Source organism: Felis catus, chromosome B1 (genome assembly GCF_018350175.1).
Source record: "Felis catus isolate Fca126 chromosome B1, F.catus_Fca126_mat1.0, whole genome shotgun sequence".
Classification (NCBI taxonomy): Eukaryota; Metazoa; Chordata; class Mammalia; order Carnivora; family Felidae; genus Felis; species Felis catus.
The window spans coordinates 73,276,783-73,302,005 of NC_058371.1; the positions used below are offsets into that span (position 1 = coordinate 73,276,783).

The 25,223-nt window shown below is 38.8% G+C and overlaps 1 protein-coding gene across 1 annotated transcript in view; it reads left to right on the plus strand.

Moving 5' to 3' along the window:
• The window catches only part of DCHS2 (dachsous cadherin-related 2), a 242,762-nt gene that overhangs the window by 181,658 nt on the left and 35,881 nt on the right, over positions 1 to 25,223 (plus strand). The window contains exons 11-13 of the mRNA XM_023252753.2: positions 1,202 to 1,336; positions 1,546 to 1,755; positions 6,833 to 7,690. Coding sequence (XP_023108521.2) covers positions 1,202 to 1,336; positions 1,546 to 1,755; positions 6,833 to 7,690 — 1,203 coding nt within the window. The remainder of the gene's footprint in view (positions 1 to 1,201; positions 1,337 to 1,545; positions 1,756 to 6,832; positions 7,691 to 25,223) is intronic.

Here is a 25,223-nt window from a genome sequence, read left to right on the forward strand (position 1 = left end):
CAAAGTAGTCTCCAGGATTATTAAATAATCATTAGTGGAATAATAAGCCTAATGTCTACTGATAGAATGGTATTTTGGGGGGACCTCTGACCATACCATATCAAATCTATTGATTGTATCTTATTAGACTTTATTTTCTCTTAAGGCCATTAAAATGCCTGCAGACTATGTCAAATATCCTTTCCCTTTCGAGTGACATAGTATATTTATTCTTACATAAAACTGGCCTTATATTCCACTCCCTCCAGCACTCAGTCCTATGTTATAGCCTCTAGACCATAGTGGAATGAAAATTTTTAGGATTGGCAAGATGGAAATTTGTAATTGAAGGTTTTTGGTGTTGTTGTTAAGGCCAAAGAATAGTATTTCATCTTTTATTGAAGTATAAAATCATATACTCTAAGTACTATGTCTGCTCCTAGATTCTTGTCAGTTAAGAAAGAAGATAGGAAAATAATTAAACGGAACTTGTATAAGGGGCAAATAAGCTACAACAGCCTGGGATACACTCATTAAGTTAATGGTATGAATGATCTTCATAATCAATGATGGAGATGATGTAATACTTTTCTTAGGGAAGAAATGAAACCCCCAAAATTGGGAAACATTATTTTCAAAATGCATGATAACATGATACCACATCTCTCACTCCAAATAGGAGACTGAATGCTAAGTAAAAAACAAAACAAAAATATGCATATAAGCAAGTCTACGTGCTTTCCTCCTGTACTGGAGAATAAACAAAATACCATAACTGAGCACAAGTTTTTAAATAGAGGGTTGATCTAAAGAAATTGTCATTTGGCTCTCAAGCTTATAATTATGTCATTAAATCACAATCAAGGGTGTTAGAAGGAGTAATTAGGAATATATTGTAGGGTTGCGCACTCATAAGAAATCTTTTATGGGAGGGAAAAAATCTTAAGCATTCACTGTGGGGAAGTCTCCTAAGACTTTTGAAAATCAAGCATTTCAGCCCATGAGGCTTTTATTTAGCAAGAACAGCCGAAAGAGGTGTGTGTGTGTGTGTGTGTGTGTGTGTGTGTGTGTGTGTTGGATGTTTTACCTTAATTTGAAGGCTGTTTAAGTGTCTTGCCTTTTTCATCTATGGCCTGACATGTTCACAGGAAAAAGAATAAGAAAACAGATGACTGGTTTCCAAAGGGATAATTACTAAATTTTTCTTTCTATTTTTCTTAAGGAATCAATTCCAAGTTTCAGTTTGAAATCATGCCAGGTGCTTCATCTGGGTTGTTCAAGATAAATCCTGACACTGGAGAGGTAGTGACAACCACCACACTTGACAGAGAAGTTCAGGAAGTTTTCACCCTTCGAGGTAAGGGATCCCTGGACGATGCTAAACAAACAAAAACAAGCAGCAGGAGGGTAGTGGTGACATTTTCCATTTCTGCAGAGTGTCTTGAAATAAAATGCGCTTGACCCAGTGCTGCCCAGGTAGTTTGGTCTGATGCAGTCTGGTTGGGGCAGTGCATGCTAGGCATGAATTCACGGCCACAATCTGTGTCCTCTTTTATTTCACATCAGTACTTGTGCGAGATGGGGGCGTCCCTTCGTTATCTGGCACCACCACGATTCTCTGTACTGTGGAAGATGAAAACGATCACGCACCAGAGATTATTGTCCCCAGTCATAGCATTGAGGTTCTGGAAAACCAAGAGCCAGGGGTTGCCTACACTATTTTGGCTTCTGATATGGATGCTGGTGATAATGGAGCTGTCAGGTATCATATAATTGGTAAGTATTTTCTTTTTTAAAATTCTCGTCAGGACACTGCCCGAGTTGACACACTGGTGATTATTCTGTATTTGGTGTTTATCACAGTGTCTTTAGAAAACACGCCAAGAGCTGTTTGGTGCCGTGTGTGTCCTTTCCACAGACACCATGAACCGACGGCCTCCGAATTCTTAAATCTCCCCTCAACGACACTTGTGAATTTTCCTTTTTTAAAAACATTTTTTTAAGATTTTTTTTTTTGAGAGAGAGAGAGAGACAGAGTGCGAGTGGGGGGAGGGGCAGAGAGAGAGGGAGACATAGAATCGGAAGCAGGCGCCAGGCTCTGAGCGGTCGGCACAGAGTCCGACTTAGGGCTCAAACTCATGAACCATGAGATCATGACCTGAGCCACAGTCAGATGCTTAACCGACTGAGCCACCCAGGTGCCCCTCTTGTGAATTTTTCTATACTAGTGGATGTGCAGATGGAACATATAACTTTATTCCATTTTTGTGGCTTTCATATGATTGCTAATGTTTTTATTATTTTGAGCCATCAAGAATTTTGTCATGCCCTTCTTTTTTTAAAAAAAAAATTTTAAGTTTCTTCTTGAGAGAGAGAGAGAGAGACAGAGTGTGAGCAGGGGAAGGGCAGAGAGAGGGAGACACAGAATCCAAAGCAGGCTGTAGGCTCTGAGCAGCCCCACACAGGGCTCAAACTCACAAACTGCAGGATCATGACCCAAGCCAAAGTCAGATGGTTAACGGACTGAGCCACCCAGGCACCCCTGTCAGGTCCTTCTTAAATGGAGGCTAGAACAGACAGAGACAGTTCCCAGATCTGAATATCGGTGTAACACTTAAGATCTACAGTTAAGAGTGTATCCCACTCTTGATAAAAATCTGTAAGAACTTCTACTAGAAGATAATTTTGTGATATTGCTCCCTCTGGATCAGAAACATAAAGATCTCTGGCAGAATAATGGTAGCGTTTGTATGGAGACAGCTGCATCTTCTTATTCATCTAAGAGAAAAAGTGATTGAAGAATCCGATTTTTGGCAGGTGTCGGAGTGCATAGAATATGAGTTGAGGAGAGAGAGGAGTGCTTCAGAGACTGCATCTTATGGAGGGAACCACTTTCAGATCTTTAGATCTTGTAAAAGCAGTTTTGGAACTAGCCTCTGAAAGCTATCACTCTCTATTTGCTAAAAATTCTAGGACCAGTCGCATTTTCTATATACCACCATTTTACTCCAAAATGAGAATAGCTTTATTTCCTTTTTGCCTGATTATAAGAATGATACGTGATTGTTATAGGATATATATACAGATTTATGGAGAACAAAAGTAGGAACACACAAAATTTTTGTCTTGCTGAGATAACCCCTTTACTATTTTGAAAAGTGCTCTCCCATGAACCTTGTGAATGGAGACATCAATTTTACATATATTGGGCAATTTATATATGCTATTTTGCTACCTCATTTTTAAACGCATTTTTAACATACTGTTTGGACCTTCTGGATGAGTAAATAGACATATATGTTAGCATTTCTAATGATGTTTCCTCTTATTGCATATGTATAATATCACTTATTCCATCCATTCCCTTTTATGGTCTTCGAGGTATTGACCACAATAGCAGTCTTATTACAAAAATACTACCGTTGAACAACACTTGCTTAATTATTTCTTTATGATAAATGTAAGTAGAGTTATCGTGTTCAAGGGCATATATATTTTAAATGTTTACATGCAATGTCATATTTCATCCTGAAGAACGATACCCTTTCAAACTAACTTGTATAAGCGAGCCCCATTTTCTTCTTTCCTGCCCATTGCATTGAGTCCTTTCCTTCTTCTATAAACTCCACTTGTTCTCTAGAACTTCCCAAACAATCTGTGATTAAGGACCAGAGTTGGATTTTTTAAATTTCCGATCTGTTGTACACTGAAATTTTTGTTAAATACAATAAATATGAATGACTGTGAGAAAAAAAAAAGGCATCGCCCCATTTTTTAAAAATCTATTTGTGCAGATGTGAAATTATTTTGCCAAGTGGCGGTAAGATTTTCTAAATGCTTGCTCTCAAATTCTGTGCTTGTCTTCTTGAGCACTGATTACAAACAATCCCCAGTTGCCACTTGTCCCCTCTCACTGCATCAGGGACTTTTTTTTTTTTTTTTCTCATTGGCTTTTTCCCATACTGTCAAAATTTCCCCTTCCTCTTGTTTTTCCCATCAGTATTTACTAGCCTTTTTCGTCTTGAAGACACACATCTTCCCTCAGGTGTGTGTCCCTTCTTACTCCCTTTTCCTTCACAATCAAGCTTCTTAAAAATCATTGGCTTCTCTCTGGTTTCTGACCTTACCTTGCTTTCACTTCTTATCCTGCTCCCATGTGTTCTACTGAAACTACCCTTGTAGAGAAACGCTTGGGATCTTGTTTTAAAAAAAATTTTTTTCAACGTTTTTTTATTTATTTTTGGGACAGAGAGAGACAGAGCATGAACGGGGGAGGGGCAGAGAGAGAGGGAGACACAGAATCGGAAACAGGCTCCAGGCTCCGAGCCATCAGTCCAGAGCCTGACACGGGGCTCGAACTCCCGGACCGCGAGATCGTGACCTGGCTGAAGTCGGACGCTTAACCGACTGCACCACCCAGGCACCCCGGGATCTTGTTTTTAAATCCATCGGATCTTTTCACTTCTTAATTTGATTGTCCTGCTTTTGTGCCTTTGCACACCCCGCCCTGGACACTTGGCCCCACCTGGACTTCAGAAGGTCACTTTCTCCTGATCCTTCATGTCCTTTCTAGACAAGCCTTTCCAATGTCCTTGTGCTGCGGGTGGTCTTCTGACTTATTGAAGTTTCCATGGTGTTTGGTGCTTAGTATTTTTTTTTTTTACTTTCCTCATAGACATACTCTCACTGAGTCATTGCATCCAGTCCCTGTCTTCAGCTACCACTGCCCCCCTATATCTCCCTATCTTTATCTGCATTCTATGTCTTAACCCCATTAAAGGACATTTTTTAAGTAAAATAATGACTTTCATACAAATATAAAATTAACAACTGCCAAAGATTTTTTAAGTCATGATTAATGAGCAAAACAAAAAGATGTTAAAATTGTTCCAAGAAGAATTCTTGTTTTTAGCTTATTTATTTTTGTGAGAGAGAGACAGAGAGAACCCTCACTCGCAAGCGCGTGGGGGAGGGGCAGAGAGAGAGAGAGAGAGGAAGAGAGAGGATCCCAAGCAGGCTCTGCACTGTCAGTGTCAAAACCAAGCTTTGACATTGCTGCCCAGGCTTCTTCCTAAAACAGAAGTGTGACTCATGATCCTTTCCTGTCTAAAACCCTTCAGGGGCTCCCTACAGATGTGAAGGTAGACTCCTCAGCAGTATACACAGGGAGCTTCATGATTTAACCCTCTCCTTCTCTCCTAAATTCATGTCTTCCCAGCTGCCAGCCCTCTCTCTGCCCTCTGCATGCAAACACGCAGGGAACCCTGTGTTCTAGTTACACTAAAACATTTGCAGCTATTAACTTCTCATAGTCCTAAGACTTCCTTCAGGCTCCAAATTGTTTCACCTCAAAGACCCAGTCCTCATGCCCAACGGCATCACACTACCAATGTGGAATGCTTCCTTCAGGCTCTCGCCTCTACCTACAATGCACTTGCCAAACCTTTAGCCTGGCCCCTTCCTCTTTAGGGATCAGTTGTGATGTCACTCTCTCCAGTCGTTCCCGCTCAGCCAAACACAGGACTGTGTGCCCTTCATCTCCGTCTCAGCGCCCCGCGCATATGATTTTCACACCACACTTGGATGTCCCGGTACTGACCCAAATTCCTCCTGCGCCGTAATTCTTGGAGACTGGGATCATGGCTTACTCTCCTCATATTCCCAGTATCCAGCACATGCTTGGCATGTGGCAGGTTCTCCTTAAATGTCTGCTGAGTGAATGAATCATTTTATCAACTACAAATGCCACAGAAATGTAGGTTTGTCGGATCACCCCTATGTGTGGTACAAATTACTTGTGTGTTATGAATAAAATGCAAATGCAAGTCTCTTCTCCTCAGCCCCTAGCTGTTGTTCTTTTGAATGCTGTTCTACTTCTTCCCCATAGACCCCTGGCAGATGCTAGTAAATCCTCACACTGTTTGGAATAGTGAGCCTCATCCAAGAATGTGCCCTTCATCCAAGATATTGCCGGAAAGTCGTGGAAGTATATTTTTCCTGACTAAAAGTTATTTATTTATTCTGAGAGACAGAGAGAGCACCAGCAAGGGAGAGGCAGAGAAAAGGAGAGAGAGGGGAAGACAGAATCCCCAGCAGGCTCCGTACTGTCAGTACAGAGCCCGACATGGGGCTCAAACTCACAAACCATGAGATCGTGACCTGAGCTGAAACCAAGAGTCAGACGCTTAACCAACGGAGCCACCTAGGTGTCCCATTGTTGTTTTATCTCAATGAAAACATATACTTTAATCAGAGGGAAAATATATGAATATAAAAAGTTGTAGATGCAGACACAAAAATTCATACTCTTGCAAATCAAGTCAAAGCAAGTAAATTATTTTTTTAAGTTTATTTATTTAGAGAGAGCGCAAGCAGGAAGAGGGGCAGAGAGGGAGGGAGAGAGAAAGAATCTCAAGCAGGCTCCACACTGTCAATACAGAGCCCGACATGAAGCTCAAAACCATGAACTGTAAGATCATGACCTGAGCTGAAGTCAAGCATCGGACACTTAACTCACTGAGCCACCCAGGCCCCCCTCTAATTATTGATTGAATTAAGGTAGATATTGAATTATATTATTTTGTTTATCCCCTGATAAAAGAAGCTTCATGAGGGCGGGGACTCTATCATGTTCACTGTTGTATCCTCCATACTTACAAAAGTGCTAGGATGAATAATCATGAAATAAATATTTGTTGAATGCATGAATCCTGCATATATCTCATCATATACATGAATGATATATGTAGCACATATACACATGAATCATATGTGTGTGTAAATATAGCCAGCAAAGGGCTGCTACTTCTTCAATTCGAATGCATTTTGAATTTGTATTTGTTTCCTTTCGTAGATGGAAATACCGATGAGTACTTTGCTATTAATGAAACATCAGGAGACCTCTCAACCACTCGCGCTTTGGACCGGGAGCAAGTCAGCAATTTTACCTTAGTCATCCTGTGTTCCGACCTAGGGGATCCACCGAGGAGCTCTCTAGTGCAGTTGCAGGTTAGAGTTTTGGATGACAATGACCATGGCCCTTCCTTCCCCACGCTGCATTACCAGGCCTCCGTGAGAGAAGATGCTGAAGTGGGGACAGTGGTTCTGGTACTATCTGCTGTGGACAAGGATGAAGGTCTGAATGGGCAAACTGAGTATTTTCTGGAGGGTGAAACTTCTGGTACATTCACCATTGATTCTGTGGCAGGTGCACTGAGAACCCGCCACACCTTGGACCGAGAAGCCAGATCCCAACATACATTTCGGGCTGTGGCCAGAGACTGTAGTGTCCAGGGCTCGAGAAGCACCACAGTAATTATAAAAGTGCATGTCATGGATGTTAATGACAATGATCCGGTGTGGGAGCAGAACCCCTTTGAAATTTTTCTTTCCGCCCAGTCACCTCCTAACCAGACAACTGCCATTCTGACAGCCAGCGACCCCGACTTGGGCCCCAATGGAACTGTCATGTTTAGTTTTGCAGAGACCCAGTCGATGTTTTCTATTGATAAGTATACAGGAGAAGTTCAACTGCGGCACAACCCATCTTCAGAATATTTTCCAGTCTGGCTGCAGTTAAAAGTTACGGACCAAGGCGTCCCAGCTAGGACAGCCACTGGCCTCTTAGTCGTTCACATGGAAGGAGAAGATAGAAAGATTTCCTTCAGCCACCCTCTGTATAAAGGGACTGTGACTGAAAATTGTGATGCAGGTGAGTGTCCCCTCAAGTTTTTGTATATTGCATCTGTTTGGGCAAAATGTTTAAAATGAAGGTTTATACAACAAGAGTGCTATTGCAGATTCAGTCATAAATTTCTGAGTTCAGCCAATTTTCTTTTATTTTTTAAAATTTTGTCAGCGTTTATTTTTGAGAGACAGAGAGACAGAGCATGAGTGGGAGAAGGGCAGAGAGAGAGGAACACACAGGGTCTGAAGCAGGCTCCAGTCACTGAGCTGTAAGCATACAGCCCGACCCGGGGCTCGAACTCACAAACCATGAGGTCATGACCTGGGCCGATGTCAGATGCTTAACCGACTAAGCCACCCAGGCATCTCAGTATGCCAGTTTTCATCCATAGTACAGTATTAAAACAATACCTTCAATCAGGGACCCTGGGTGGCTCTGTTGGTTAACTGTCTGACTCTTGGTTTCGACTCAGGTCATGATCTCACGGTTTGTGAGTTCGAGCCGTCTGTGAGTTCAAGCCCTGGATAGGGCTCTGTGCTGACGGTAGGAAACTTGCTTGGGATTCAGTCTCCCTCCCTCTCTCTGCCCCTTCCCTGTACACGTGTGCTCTCACTCTAAATAAATAAATAAACTTAAAAAACAATACCTTCAAATATAGTAAAACACACACACACAAACCTTTAAAAACAACAAAGAGTGAAAATACTGAAAAATAAATCATTTAGGGCTTCTGAAGTTTCAGTTAATTTAGGTTTACAATGTCAAAAATAAACCCTTTTATTTAAATGTGTATGAATCCTCAACAAGTGTACATTTCCTAAAGTACTTTCTTAGAAGTACAATAAAAGAGGAGGCATGTTGTGGTTAAATGCTTGAGCTCTGCCTGAGTTTAATTCCAAATTCAACCACCGTGCCTCCTTGGGCAGCTGAATCTCTCTGAGCCTCAGTTTCCTAACCCATAAATTAGGAATAATAATCATGCCTACCTCATTAGGTTCTGGGAGCTGAATAAGCTAGTTCATGTAAAGCACTTAGAGCAGTGTCTAATACATAGTAAGCATGTAATAAATAGAAACTACCACTGCTAATATTATTACTTAATTTCGATAGGGTCAGCAGTGGCTTTCAAACAATGCAGTAATATCTGATCCTCAAACAATTTGGGGCAGATAATACAGCTCAGCACAGGCTTCTGCGAACAGTAACTATTTTTCCTAATAATGCTGTTTGTTTTCAATTATTTCCTTACATTTATGCCATACTGGGAAGCATAAATAAAAATCAGTTTTAATTATCTTTCTATCCAAAAGTGAAAAGACTTCCTTACAGACAGTTATAAATTGAAAGACATTTGACTTAGGCAATTATATCTGACTAGAGAGTGCAGGGATGAATCTGCTGATTCTTTCCACCAACTGGGCAAAGCACATGGACTTAGAGGAGCTTAGCTGTTAAAGGTCCGCTGTGTGCTGTGCACCTGCTCATGGCATTTGTGGTTTGTGTTTTGTCATTTTATCGTGATTCAGTTTCAATTTATCTGCGCCTACCTACACTATTATTTAAAAGGCACTCTGCATTTCTCTCATTTGATGTATTCATTTCATAGTGAAAATATCTATGTTACACATTTTATACTGCCTTCTCTATGAAAAGAGAATATTCAGCTTAATATTGAATATTAAATTAGGGTTGTTTTCAGTTGCAGATTATTAACTTGACTTTGACCCTTTTTGGAATTATGGTTATTCCATAGATTGCTTCCACAGAAGGTCTCTTATTGATTCTAAACATAATTCACAGTAAATTGCAGTTTTCTGCATTAAAGGAAATAATAGTGACTTCCAAACTAAATCAGAAATTTGCAACATGTATTCTTATGTGTAAATGAGACTTCCAAATAAGCGTTAAATGTTACACAATATGAGATGCTCCTTAGAGCTATACTTCTATTACTCTTAAGAGGCATGCATTCCAACACCAGAGCAGAACCTGATGGAAAGTAAAGTTAGCATTTTCTAAATAATATAGCACAAAAACAATATGTTAATCTTAAAATTGATTTGATAAAATTACAGTATCTTTGAGCCCAGCCTTTGTCTGCAGTGCAAAAAGGAACATTTGTCTAAAAGCCCTTGGCACTTGGTCTTTCTGCTACTACTTGAATGTTTCAGTGACTGAGAGTTTAGAAGGGTGGTTCTTGAAATTGGGTGTGAACCAAATGATCTGTAACCCACCCCTGAAGGATCTGCTTCATTAAGTTTGGGGTCCAGGAATTGTTTTTCACGAGCTCTGTGGGCGATTTGACTGCATGACAAAGTTGGAAAATCTCTTCATTTGGAAAGTCATTCACACGTTGAACCTAGCTCTCCCTCCTTTCTGTCTATTCATAAATCTAGTTCTTCCCTCTGGAGCACTCCTCTGCTGTACACAGTCACTCTTCAGATATTTTATTTGCTCTTTCCACTACATTTTTAATTAGAGAGAGAGAGAGAGAGAATGAGAGAGAGATTGCATGAGCAGGGGAGAGGAGCAGAGGGAGAGAGAGAAAATCTTATGTAGGCTCCATGCTGAGTGCAGACCCTGATGTGGGGCTTGATCCTACAACCTTGGGATCATGACCTGAGCTGAAACCAAGAGTCAGATGCCCAACCAACTGAGCCACTTAGGTGGCCCTCCTTGAATTTTTTTTTTTTTTTATCAAGTGTTATATGCCCAGTACTTATCTACTGGGATATATTAGTGAACTAAAAGACCTAAATGCTTGTCCTCATGAGGCTAATAACATTCTAGCGGGGATAGTGAGACAGTGTCAATGAACATAATGAGTAACTATAGTATATGTTAGATGGTGATAAGAGCTATGAAGTAAAGAAAAAGCAGAGCAAGGTAAGAAGGAATTAGGAGGTCTTGGGTGGGGGACAAACAGCAGTTTTAAATAGTAGGAAAGGGCAGGCATCATTGAGCTGACACATTTGGACAAAGACCTAAGGAGAGGAGACAGCCATTTGTATATTTGGGGGTACGGTATTTCAGAAAAAAGGAAGAAGCTAGTGGGAGCCTGCCTGGTTTGTTCAAAGAACAGCAAAGAGGACTGTGTGACGAAGCAGAGTAAGCAAGGGCCAGAGCGATGGGAAATGAGGTCGGAGGACGGCCAGACCACGCGGGGCCTTGTAGACCACAGGGGGATGTTGGCTTTTACTCAAGTAGTTTTCCCTTCTTTAATTCCTTCAGTTATCTTTCACATAATAAGGTTTCCAACCGCTACTAGTGAACATTCACATTCAGTATAAATTCTTCAGAGTAATAGGCATTAAATATATTATTCTTCAAAAGAACTGGCATGGAAGTCATCATTGTTATTATACTTTTTCACATCAGTGGATAAAATTTCTAAATATTAAGTAATGTGCCTGGGCTTTCCCTAATTGTTAGAATATCCTTTCTCAATTTACCCAGGATCAATTTGTTTGCAGGATTAAGCCAAAATAAAAATCAATATCCAAGGTACCCCAAAGAAAACAGTTCAGTATGAAATTAAGTTATGGACTAGTAAATACAATATTTATGGTTGAATTCAGGAGTGAATTAAAATAACATTAATGAAAACTGCCGTGGGGGTGCACACTTTGCACCTGTTTTCATTTTTGCAATGTGCCATTCATTGGTATGTCACAGATTCACTCTGTGGATAAGAGGCAGCCGTTATGGGAGGGAACTATCTTGATTTTAACCTGTTTGCCCATCACTCAGGCAGCAACTCATCAAATCGGTACACCTTCAGTCTACTCCCAGCCATCACAATTGGGATGAATCGATATGCTTAAGAGTAACCTGGCCTGAGATTAAAAGTTAGTACAGAAGACAGTGAAGACCAAATTACTTTCTTGCCTCTGTAGGTGGGCTTCCTGTTTGAGATTCAGTCAGAAAAGCTAATGATGGGAAGACATCATCCTGCTATATGCATCAACGTGTTTTCTTTGACCTCTGATCACAGTTATCCTTCTTAGTCCTCTTGTATTTAGAAATACTGGAATGAATTTAACTGTTATCTTTATAATAGAACTTAAGACTTTAAAAATCAATTTATTAAATCTTATACATAAAAAAGACTAGAAATACTTCTGGTAGTACGACAAGCATATGGAACCCATTAAACATCCAGGTAGGTATACATTTCAAGACACCTGAAGCAATGGGTTGGGACCTCATTATGAAGAGTAAACTATGACATGTTTGAAGGACATAAAGTCTAAATTGAGAGAGAAGCTAAACATTGGGCATATAACAGGAAGGAGAAAGACAGAAGGGAAGGATGACGGTTAAGTAGGCCATTGAGTATGATTAGCTGCAACTAACCTGTACCTGGTTCAGCAGGATTTCCTAACCTCCTGTGAAAAACAGTGACAAGGTGCATAACATACTGATTGACATTTCAAGCCGGCCAAAGCTTTACTTAGACATGAATTCAGGTCAGACTGCTGGATCATATCATAGACATCAGAAGGTGATTTTTTTTTTTTTGCTTTGAATTCCAGTAGTTTTATTTATCTTTTTTTAAATTTGTTTTAATGTTTATTTATTTTTGAGACAGAGAGAGCCAGAGCATGAACGGGGGAGGGTCAGAGAGAGGGAGACACAGAATCCGAAGCAGCAGAATGTGTCAGCACAGAGCCCGACGCAGGGCTCGAACTCGCATACCGTGAGATCATGACCTGAGCCAAAGTCGGAGGCTCAACCGACTAAGCCACCCAGGCGCCCCAAGAATTCCAGTAGTTTTAAAAGACTGTAAATCCATTGATTAGTCCTAGAATGGCCTTGATATAAATTATTTAATAACATTTTATAGCCTCCACCATTATTTCCTCCCAAATATGTCTTTAGTTTTTCATTTTGTTTTCAAATGAAAAATATGTCCCTTTTGGAAGCTTAAATTTTCCGTGGGATACTCAAATATCCTATCAGTAGGCATCACTTGACATCTTGAGCAAATTCTTTGTTGTATTATCATAAATTTTCATCACTCCAAACTAATTTTAACATTTAAATGTCCTTTTAAGAAAATTAAAAGTTAAAACAAATAGCCCTAATGTATTTATATTTGTTTAACATTTTTTTCTGGCCAAGCCCACAGGTTTGAGTTTTGATTAACATTGCATTCATCTACGAACAATGTTAAATGTAACACCAACTGTTTAAAATGATATATAGTTCAGTATATAGTTCCCATTTAAAAGCAACTCTTTGGTAGGTAAAATCTCTTTAAGAGTTGGTCATGATGTATTCACTTATTCACAGAAAGAGTCATTCTCCAGGATACCAGTTGTCCATAAGAGAGAGAGACCACCCATACAGCAACATGAGAAAAAGAGTTGAAATTCAAGTGATTCCCCACTCTTTACACTTGCCACTGTTCCTCTTCAAACTAGATGAGAGGGAATATAATTGTCCTGAATTTTTTGAAGTGAAAAATAAACCGCTTGGTTGCCTGTGGTGTTTCAATCCATTCAGCAATTTCAGTGGACCTTCTGGAAGCCACCATTTATTTCTTGTTTCACTCCCAATGCTTTGGGTATCCTGAGGAAGATGAATCAGTAGTCACAGTCCCTAGTGTGGATTATTCGCAGCTTCATGCATTTCTTTTAGTTACCATGAGGGGAAAATATGAAATTATGAATTGTATCGATATGGTGCTTGAAAGTAAATACTCAGACCTTAAAAATCTTGAGATAACATTAAAACATGATGATGTACAGGGGCATTCTAACTAGTGAATTATGCATATTTAATTTTGCATCATAAACGCATCTGATCTTGATAGTTTGGAGGGCACCCCCTTCTTCTTTGGTCCTTTGGCAGTGGGTCCAGTAAATTTTGGCTCTTACTCTTGGTAGACAGGCACATGTATGTAGAGTGTGGTGTGATAGGAGTTGGTGTAGCTGAGTGGGTCACCACCATTCTCCACTCACAGTGTATGAGCTGTCTTTCTCCTCCTATAAAGTGGAAATGATAAGGATTTCCTCATAGGGCTACTATAAGGATTAAATGAGGTCATGTAGTGTACTAGTCATTTTTTAAATTGTTATTATTACTCTCCTTCTGTCTCAAATCTTTCATTGAATTCTATAAAGTTCACTGGGTATAAATTCTTACCAGAGCAACCAGTTGTTACACAGCAATAATATAACAACAGTGAAATGCTTTCAGGTTTTAAAGCCCTACCATTCCATTCCACTCCATTTTGTCTCCAAACAAGATAGCAGTCATACTTTCCAAGGTGACAAAGCTCCCATAACTATGGAAGTTATGGGAAGAGTTCCCATAATCTGTGTCATCTATAACTTTGGAACAGGGCCCAACATATACATTTTTATGGTAATGACAAAAGGGGAAGCAATTATGTATCACCTGTCACTGTCACCCCTTTTTCATTTTATTTAAGGCCAGTCTCATATTTAGAATGAAACTCATTGGAATGAGTGCTATCTAACTAGCCCAGTATGGCATTTCATCACCTTACCTATGACTAAGATAGCTCTGGAGGAGATAGAGAAGAGTACCTTTGATGAGGTCAGTCTGTCTCAGAGCAAGATAAACATCTCAAAAGGCAGCTTTCATCTTTGGAAATTAACCCCAGTCTCACATCTGGGCCTCAGCCATTATAGGCTCAACACCTCATCTTATTAACAAGCCAGGGAGTTACTTCCCCCAGGGTTGGAACTTATTAACCAATATGAAGGAGACTGATACATAGACCAGAATGTCAGTTTTTAGGTATATGAAAAACTATACTTGCCGTGTGGATTACAACAGTCCTGCCAGGATGAGCAGGTCTCTCTTTCTAGGAGAAAGGACACAGGAAGCCACACTGTAATCAGAAAGTTGTTACAAGTTATTGCTTATTAATCCTAAACAGTTGAAGAGGCTCTCTTGAGCTTTCCAGTGTGATCTTGATGACCTTTAGATTGTTGAAAGAGTGACAAAACAGGTTTTATACCTAGTTGACTTTGAAGTCTTGTGAAGGCCTGGGGAGAAATCTGAGTTAGGAAGTTAGGAGGGTACTGTGGTAATCCACATGATGAATGACCACAAAGTTACCTGGGGAGATTTTATTTTATTTTATTTTATTTTATTTTATTTTATTTTATTTTATTTTATTTTATTTTATTTTATTTTATTATTTTTAAGTTTATTCATTTATTTTGAGAGAGAAAGAGAGAGAACATGCACAAGCGGAGGAGGGGCAGAGAGAGAGAGAGAGAGAGAGAGACAGAGAGAAGGGGAGGGAGACAATCCCAAGCAGGCTCTCCACAGAGCCCCACATAGGGCTCAATCAATGAGAGATCATGACCTGACCCAAAATCAAGAGTTGGTCGCTTAACTGACTGAGCCACCCAGGCGCCCCTGAGGAGCTTTTAAAAATTACCTCTACCTAGACATCCACAACCCCCACGCAGTTAGATGAGATTTTTGAAGGTACATCAGGCATTGTGAATGGGTAGAAACTCCCATGTAATTATGCATGCAAGCCAAAGGTGGAGGTAGAGAGAGGGCCTGGAAGAAATGCAAAGTAACAGCAGTATTTTGCAAGGGTTGAAGTAAGGCATCTACCAAAGAGACTGAGGTGTAGGGGCTGGCCAGGGCATCACCGAAAGTCTGGGGAGGTAGTGTTAGAGGAGCAGGAAGGTGATGGGTTCAAAAGGCAGGGAGTGGTCAACAATTTCTAATTTGCGGCAGAGGTTAAGTAAGATAAGGACGGAAAAGTGAGAGCTAGTTTAGTTGGAGGTCTGTCCCCAGTGCAGAAGTGCATGAGGTGGTCGGCTGCTACCCAGCACTCAGAAAACCTCTCCTTCCACGGGGTAGGGGAGTGTTTCCGGGGATGGTCTGAGGATGCCATCTTGATACAAGGAGGTAAGGACACAGTAGAAAGGAAGGCATGTCTGAAAAGATAAGTCCATGCACTGAGTATAAAGGATAAGACAATAAGAGAAAAAGACACAATTAGCAACATGAGGAGCATCCGGAAAGGAGGTTCTGAATAGTAAGTCCGCTTTGGTGAAAGAGTTCAGGATTTGGCAGAGAATAGAGGCCAGGAACGGAGACCACCAACATGCACTCCAGAGTCAACTGCGGCTGCTTACAAGGAATTATGTGCAGCCAGATAAAATTTAGCAACTTCAGGGAGGATCGGAAACATTAGGGTGAACTAAGTCACTAGAACCATTTTAGAAGCTAAGGTCCAGTGAGGTGCAGAGCGAGCAGGGATGAGAAGTTCAGTCTGTTTTCAAAGGCTTGGCTGTGAAGGGTAACAAAGGACCATGGCAGTGGCTTGAAGAGTCTTGAAGATCAGAGGGGCATTTTGTTTTGTTTTTGAAAGCCAGAAGAGATTTGGACATTTGTGATTTATAGCACTGTTAAGTTTACTGAGAAATCTCATTTATATTTGAGTATAAAACGGGAATAAAACACTTGGAAATATCAGGATTTCTTTTCTTTCCTTTTTTTTTTCAATTAGCATCTATTATTTGTGGATGTTGAACCCTGATTTCAGATTCTTATATTTTGAGGACAGCAATGCATCTCCCTCAAGCTGTGACAATCAAATGGAATCATTAAAAAATACTTGATTACAGTATTCATTATGTGGCAGCTAAAAACATCTTAGATGGCGTTTCTTTAAGTAAAACATATTTTTAAGATTTTTAAGACATTTGCTTTGTTTCTTGAAGTGATTGGAAATGTGCCAGGTATCTAACCACCAAAGTTGAGAAGTACTTGTATTGAAAAATTGTGCAACCTTTCTTTCTGGACATATGCAGGCTCTGGATTCTAGCTGGCTCAGGGATGCCAGGAGCTGGAAGGGAGAAAAAGGACAGCTCTTGAAAACGAAGGGAAATTGGAGTCTGGTCATCAACCTGGGGGTGCAAACTAGACAGGGAATCATTGGAAAATGAGGGGAGATTAACAGCCTCAGGTCTGCAGACAAGATTTGAGATTCTGATCCAACAGTGAAGCAACACTGAAAATTCTCAAGCTCATGCTTTAAATACAGTCTTCTGTAAATCACAAAATGAGAGAGGTAGTAGGAACATCAGGGAGTCACTTTAACACCTGCCTTTCTCTAAGTTGTTATAAGCGAATTTCAAGTGATTCAATGCATCCATTTATAGATAATCTTCCTTTTAAAAAATTTGGCCACCAAAATCTGTAACCCCATTAAAAATACATTTCAGACTTAATCAATTTTGTTGACTTCTCATTTCATGTATTAATTCTGTCTTGGTTTTCTGACACATCTCTCTTTTCCTAAAGCTCATAAGAGGTCAATAAGCACTTTTCATAGCTTCCTCTATTAATTTCCTTAAGGTGTTCACAAAAGCAAATGTGTTGAAGATTGCATAGCATTTACATTTTAAAACATGGTTTTCATCTGTTCACAAATTTTGGAAAATTATTTATTTTGAGATTTTCCATGCTTTGTCTCATCCCAGGGGTGAATTCTTTGGAAAGCTTTAGTAACATATGGGCAGTCATTTCTGATGATGGGAAGAGGAAAATCAACTTTTCTTCCTTTTCTAACTGTGGTAAGAGACACATAACAGAAAATCTACCATTGTAAATAATCATTTTTAAGTGCACTGTATGGTAGTGATAACAGTAGGCCCGTCATTGTGCAGTGGATTTCTAGAACATTTTCATCTTTCAAAACGGAAATTATACTCATTGAACAGCTCTTTCCCTTCCCTCCAGCTTCTAGCAACCGCCATTCTACTTCTGCTGCTCAGGGTGTGGCTACTTTAGATACCTCGTATAAGTGGAGTCCATGAAGTATTTATCTTTTTGTAACTGGCTTATTCACAAAATCAAGGTTCCTCAGTGCCTATGACAGGATTTCCTTCTTGTTAAAGGCTGAATAATGCTTTATTGTATGTATATACTACATTTCTTTATCCCCTCATCCATCCAAGGACATTTAGATTATTTCTATCTCTTGGCTGTTATAAAAAATGTTGCAGCGAACATGGATATGCAGGTATCCCTTTGATATCTTATTTTCAGTTCTTTGGATATATGCACCCAGGTGGGATTTCTGGATATATGACAGCTTTAATTTTAATTTTTGGAGAAAATTTCATACTGTGTTCCATAGGGGCTACACCATTTTATAACACCACCAGCAGTGTCCAAGGATTCCAATTTCTACGTATCCTCACCAACACTCGTTATTTTCTGTTTTGTTTTTGTTTTTGTTTTCTAACACCCATCCTAACTGAAGTGAGGTGATATCTTGTGGTTTCGATTTGCAATTCCCTGATGATTAGTGATACTGAGCATCTTTTAAAAATCTGTTGGTCATTTTGGGACACCTGGGCCACTCAGTCGGTTAAGCTTCCAACTCTTGATTTTGGCTCATGTCATGATCTCAGGGTTTGTGAATTAGAGCCCCGCACTGGGCTCTGTGCTGACAGAGTGGAGCCTGCTTGGGATTCTCTCTCTCCCTCCCTCCCTCTCTCTCTCTCTCTTCCCCTCCCCTGCTTGTGCTCTCCTCTCAAATTAAATAAATAAACACTAAAAAAAAAGAAAATATGCATGGGGATTTCTTTCTGGAATCTTTGTTCTGTTCTATTGGTCTCTCTGTATCTGGCCAGTACCATACTGTTTTGATTACTCTAGCTCTGCACTGTTGAAGTTAGTAAGTGTGATGCCTTCTGCTGTTTGGTTGTTTTTTCCCTCATGATTATTTTGGCTATTTGGAAGCATTTGAGATTCTATGTGAATATTAAAATTCTTTTTTTTCTGTTTCTGTAAAAAAAAGCCATTGAGATTTTGATATGGATTGCATTGATTCTGTAGATTGTTTTGGGTGGTGTAGACATTTTAATAATATTAAGTCTTCCACTCCTCATGGAGTGGCCACAGAATGTCTTTCCATGTATTTGTGTCTTCTATAATTTATTTTAGCAATGTTTTATAGTTTTTAGTGTATAAGACTTTCACCTCCTTGGTTAAATTTATCTGAATTTTTTTCATGCTATTGTAAACGGGATTGTTTTCCGAATTTCTTTTTTCAGATTGTGCATTGTTAGTGCATAGAAACACAAGTAATTTTGTATTCTATGACTTTGCTGAATTCGTATATTAGTTCTAACTAGTGTGTGAGTGTGTGTGTGTGTGTTTAATCTGTAGAGTTTTCTACATTAGGTTCTACATAGATCATGTCATCTAAAAGCAAGGATCATTTGATTCTTGTTTTCTGATTTTGATGCTTGTAAGTTCAAAGCCTGATTTCTTTGGCTAGGACTTTCAGTACTATATGTAGCAAAGAAGTTGCGAGAGTGGGCATTCTTGCCTTGTTCTTGGTTGAAAAGCTTTTCGATTTCACTGTTGAGTAAGAATGTTAGAGCTGTGGACTTTTCTTATATGGCCTTTATTATGTATGGTAATTTCCTTCTGTTCCTAGTTTATTGAGTGTGTTTATCATGAGTGTGTTGAATTTTGCCAAATGCTTTTTCTGCGTGTATTGAGATGATCATGTGATTTTTACTCTTTATTCTGTTAAGGTGGTGTATCACACTGATTGATTTTCATACATTGAACTATCATTGCATCCCAGGAATAAATCTCACATCGTTATGACATGTGATCCTTTTAATGTGCTGTTGAATTCGGTTTGCTGGTATTTTGTTGAGGATCTTTGCATTTATATTCATCAGGGGTAGATTTCTTGCAGTGTCTCTGATTTTGGCATCAGAGTAATGCTGGCCTCATAAAATAAGTTTGGAAGTGTTGTCTTCAATATTTTGGAAGAGTTTGAGAATGATTGGTGTTAATTCTTCTTTAAATGTTTGGTAGACTTCACCAGTGAAGCCATCTGGTTCTCTTTATGGGGAGGTTTTGATTATTGATTCAGTCTTCTTACTAGTTATATATACATCTGTTCAGATTTTTTTTCTTTCTGTAAATTCAATTTTGGTAGGGTGTGTGTTTCTAGAAATATGTTCTTTTCTCCTAGGTTATCTTATTTGGGTGTATCATTGTTCATAGTAGTCTCTTATGATACCTTTTATTTCTGTGGCATCACTTGTAATATCTCCTCTTTCATTTCTAGTTTTTGTTACTTGAGTCTTTTTACTTTTTTTCTTTGTCTAGGCTAAGGATTTGTCAATTTTGCTGATTTTTTAAATTTTATTTATTTTGAGAGAGAGAGAGAGAGCGCGAGAGAGCCCAAGTGGGAAGGGGCAGAGAAAGAGGGAGAGAGAGAATCCCAAGCAGGCTCCACACTGTCCACGTGGAGCCCAACGCGGTGCTCAAACTCATGAACCGCAAGATCATAACCAGAGCGGAAATCAGGTGCTTCACTAACTAAGCTACCCAGGTGCCCCAATTTTGCTGATTTTTTTAAAAAACTTACTTTAAGTGATTTTTCCTCTTGTTTATTTACTGTTTTTCACTTATTTCTGTTCTAATATTTATTATTTCTTTCTGCTAACTTTGCTTTTAGTTCCATTTTCTAGTCCATTGGGGTGTAAATTAGGTTGTTGATGTGCAGTCTTTCTTCTTTTTTTAATGTAGGCATTTATTGCTGTCAAATTCTTTCAGCATTGTTTTTTGCTGCAGCCCATGTTTTGGTATATTGTGTTTTTGTTTCATTTATTTCAAGACATTATCTAATTATCCTTTAGATTTCTTCTTTGACCTGCTAGTTGTTTAAGAGTTGTTATTTAATTTCCATGTGTCTGTGAATATTCCAGTTTTCCTTTGCTATTGATTTCTACTTTCATTCCATTGTAGTTAGAAAAGATATTTGGTATGATTTTAATATTCTTAAATTTGTTACGACTCCTGTTGTTCCCTAACATGTCATCTGTCCTGGAGAATGTGCACTTGAGGAACAAGTGGGAACACATAAAACACTTGAGGGTGTGTATTATGCTGTTGTTGGGTAGAGTGTTCCATGTATGTCTCTTCGGTCCAATTTCTATATTATTGAAGTCCTTCATTTCTTCATTGATTTTCTAACTGTTTGATCTGTCCATTATTTAAAGTGAGGTATTGAAATCTTCTACTATTAATTATGTTACTCTCTGCTTCTCCCTTCAATTCCATCAGTATTTTCTTCATATATATGTGTGTTCTGCTGCTAAGTGCATATATATTTATAATTGTTTTATCTTCCTGGTGAATAGAACTTTTTATGTAGTGTACTTATTTGTCTCGTGACAGTTTCTGACTTGCACTCTATTTTGTCGGATGTAAGTATAACCTCCCCTGTTTTCTTATGGATATTATTTGCATGGAATATCTTTTCCCACCTTTCTACTTGTGGCCTATCCCTGTCTTTATATCTAAAGTGAGTTTTTTGGTGGTAGTATATACTTGGATCTTGTTTTTTTAATCCATTCAGCTATTCCATGTTTCTTGATTGAGGAGTTTCATCCATTTAGATTTTTAAAAATTACTGATAGGAAGGACTTAATACAGCCGTTTTTATACTGTTTTATGTAGGGGCACCTGGGTGGCTTAGTCGCTGAAGCATCCGACTTCAACTCAGGTCACGATCTCGTGGTTCGTGGGTTCAAGCCCCACGCCGGGCTCTGTGCTGTGACAGCTTTGGAGTCTGCTTTGGATTCTCTGTCTCCCTCTCTCTCTGCCCCTCCCCCACTCATGCTCTGTCTCTCTGTCTCTCTCTCTCTCAAAAATAAAACATTAAAAAAGTTTTTTAAAATTGTTTTGTGTATGTTTTTAATTTTGTTCTTTTCTTCTCTTGCCACCTTCCCTTATTTCATTAGTTTTTTTGTAGTGACATGTTTTGGGTCCCTTCTTATTTCCTTTTGCATTTCATCTATAGATAATTTCTTTGTGGTTACCATAGGGATTACATAACACATCTAATAGCTTTAACAATCTATTTTAAACCAGTAACAATTAATTTCAATCACATACAAAAAACTGTCCCTTTACTTCTCCCTCCCACTTCATTACTGATTTCATAAATTACCTCTTTTAGTATTTTTATCCATTAACATAGTTTTATAGTTATACTGATTTTTTATGCTTTTATCTCTAAACTTTACACCAGAATTAAAATGACCTATGTACCACCATTACAGTGTTATGAGATTTGGTATTTGTATATTTACCTTTACCAGAGAGCTTCATATTTTCATATGCTTTTATGTTGCTATCTAATGTCCTTTCATTGCAACTGGAAACATTCAGTCTTTCTTGTCAGGTAGGTTTAGTGGTGATGAGCTCTCTCAGCTTTTGTTTACCTGAGAAGATCTTTATTTCTTTCTCATCTCTAAAGGGCAGTTTTGCTGGATATAGTATTCTTGGTGGCAGGTTTTTTTCTTTCAGACCTTTGAATATATCATACCACTCCCTTCTGGCCTGGAGTTTTCATGAAGGCTTTTTGGTCTATATACTATTGTTGTTCATTCAATGTCTCTATAAGGGATGAGGTCTAGGGCTTTCTATTCAGCCATCTTGCTGATGTCACTCCCACTTTTTGTCTTAAATGATTGAAATATGTTCAGTATTTCAGTGGCTGGATGATTAAGAGATATTGGATAGTTTAAAATCATCGAAATGTTTAAAAAATCTCAAGTCAGTCATCAATAAAATACTTGCACTGCTTAGAAATGACAAAAGTAAAACTAGAATTATTTACTCATGGGTAGCCCTGAATAAAATGTTTTTATTGTTACTTCATCTAAAAATTTCCATGAATTTTGATTTTTATAGTCACATAACATTGTTACACAATTCTGCTTTTATCTATTTTTTAAAAGTATTTAATCCCTTTATTTTATTTTATTTTATTTTTTTATTTATTTTTTTTTTAATTTTTTTTTTCCACGTTTATTTATTTTTGGGACAGAGAGAGACAGAGCATGAACGGGGGAGGGGCAGAGAGAGAGGGACACACAGAATCGGAAACAGGCTCCAGGCTCTGAGCCATCAGCCCAGAGCCCGACGCGGGGCTCGAACTCCCGGACCGCGAGATCGTGACCTGGCTGAAGTCGGACGCTTAACCGACTGCGCCACCCAGGCGCCCCATTTTATTTTTTTTTTTAATGTTTATTTATTTTTGAGAGAGACAGAGACAGAATGCAAGTGGGTTAGGGGCAGAGAGACAGGGAGGCACAGAATCCGAAGCAGGCTCCAGGCACTGAGCTGTCAGCCCAGAGCCTGACGCGGGGCTCGAACTCATGAACCGTGAGATCATGACCTGAGCTGAAATCAGACACTCAACCAACTGAGCCACCCAGGCGCCCCCTAATCCCTTTATTTTTGAGAGAGAGAGAGCATGTGCACATGAACATACACACGAGTAAGAGAAGAGCAAAGAGAATTCCAAGCAGGCTCCACGCTGTAAGCACAGAGCTGATGCAGGGTTCAATCCCATGAACTGTGAGATTGTGACCTGAGCTGAAATCCAGTTGGACGCTTAACTGAGCCACCCAGCCACCCCCATAATTCTGCTTTTGAATAGATAGTTCACTGCTGCTGTAGATGGTTATTTGTTTTTTTCTGTTTGTTTATTTTTTATTTTATTTTTGAGAAAAAGAGAGAGAGAGACAGAGCATGAGCAGGGGAGGGGCAGAGAGAGGGAGAGACAGAATCTGAAGCAGGTTCCAGGCTCCGGGCTGTCAGCCCAGAGCCCAATGCAGGGCTCGAACTTGCGAACCGAGAGATCATGACCTGAGCCGAAGTCGGAGGCTTAACTGATTGAGCCACCCATGTGCCCCTGATATTAGTTTTTTTAACTGTATTTTTGTAAAGAAAAAAACCAAGAACATGGAATGTATTATACTCTTGATGCAATGTTACACTTACAGTGAAATTCATAAAAGCTGAAAATGTAAATTTTTCTATATGTTTCAGTTGCCTGATGGGATTTAAAGGTACAGTGTTGGTTTTCATTTTATCATTCCTACCTTGATGTGAAATGAGCAGTAATTGCAAAACTTCTCTAGATGTCCAGAGAAAGACTTTTACTTAAAATGTGCACGATAAGCCAAGACTTAGAAGGATTCAAGGCCCGTTAGTTATTTCCTCTTTTTGGGGGTAGTCTCAAATTTAACTTCATCCAAGGAAGAACATATATAACTATTTGTAGCTCTTTGCTGACGTTAGCATCTACTTTGAAATATTTTCATCGAATGAAATTCTTCGTGTGCTACAATTTCACTTGATATCATGAACATTTTATTTGCAATAAAAATAGGATTGTTCCTTTTCTAAGAGAAGCCATCTGTGATTCTTATTTACAGTTCTTTGCTCATCTTTGTTCTTTTACATGTAAGCTATCTCCATGTTTTCTTTTGTAATCGGGTATATAATTAAAGCATCCTAACCCATAGAGAAAAGGCTGTCAGCAAGACTTACATCTTTTTTTGTACATAACTGTTTCTCTTATTACTGCCGTTCTTAAGAATATACGACTAGCCAGTTGAAATAAAATTTCCTGTGTTTAAAAACTAAATTGTATTGTAAGCACAGAATGGTGATTACGCACCGAAAGTAAAACATACTGCACTACTGGGAAGGCATATTCCTACCGAAAATGTAAGGCATTTTTATATTAGTCATACGTCTCCTAACATGTAGTAAAATAAGTATCCGATTATGATGCAGCTTGAAAGATTCTCAACATGTGCAGCAACTTGATGCCACGAGGATTAATTAAAATCCTTTACATTGTCACCAAATGACTTCATAATTGGCTTGAAACGAACCACCACTTGGAAGCCTCAAAAAATGGTTTTAAAACTTTGTCACAGTTTATGTTAAACATAATGTTTTTAAAGACAGTAATATATCCAGTTTTGCTTTTCCCATTCTTTCTCCATAATGAATTCTATTTTATGTCTTTTTTCAATGAATTTTCAATTTTGTGAACAGTGTCATATACTTGTTTCCTTAAATATGTATAGCGATCACTGCATTTTTCTTTGAGTGTTAAGTGTTGAAAAGGCTCCTGGGGAATATATTATCTGTTCCAGGGCCTTTTCTTTCTTCTCTTCTCTTTAGTGAAACCCTTTTTAGTATCCAGAAAAAAGCAGATCTATTGATTTGGCCTGGTTTAGGGATTGTTTTTGCTGTACCTTTGAGCAAGATGGCTTTCAAACTTGGTCCCTGGGGCCTGCGCAGTAGAAGTCAATGAGGAGGCCCAGCAGAGGCCCAGAATAGGTGTTTTTGTTTTTTGTTTTTTGTTTTAGCTACTGCAAATTCCACTATCAGATATTGTGTTATAGCAGTGAGGCATATATATATATATATATATATACAGTGAGGCATATATATATATACACGTATATATATATACATGTATATGTATATATATATGTATATATATACATGTATATATATATGTATATATATATACATATATATATACATGTATATATATATATATATATATATATATATATATATATATATATGCCTTTTTTTTTCCCCATAGTTGCTGTTGGTTTAGAAGGGTGCTGTGGGCAGAGAGGTATTCTTCTAGCCTCTCAGGCTAGAACACTTCAGTGAGCATCTCCGTCTCTTA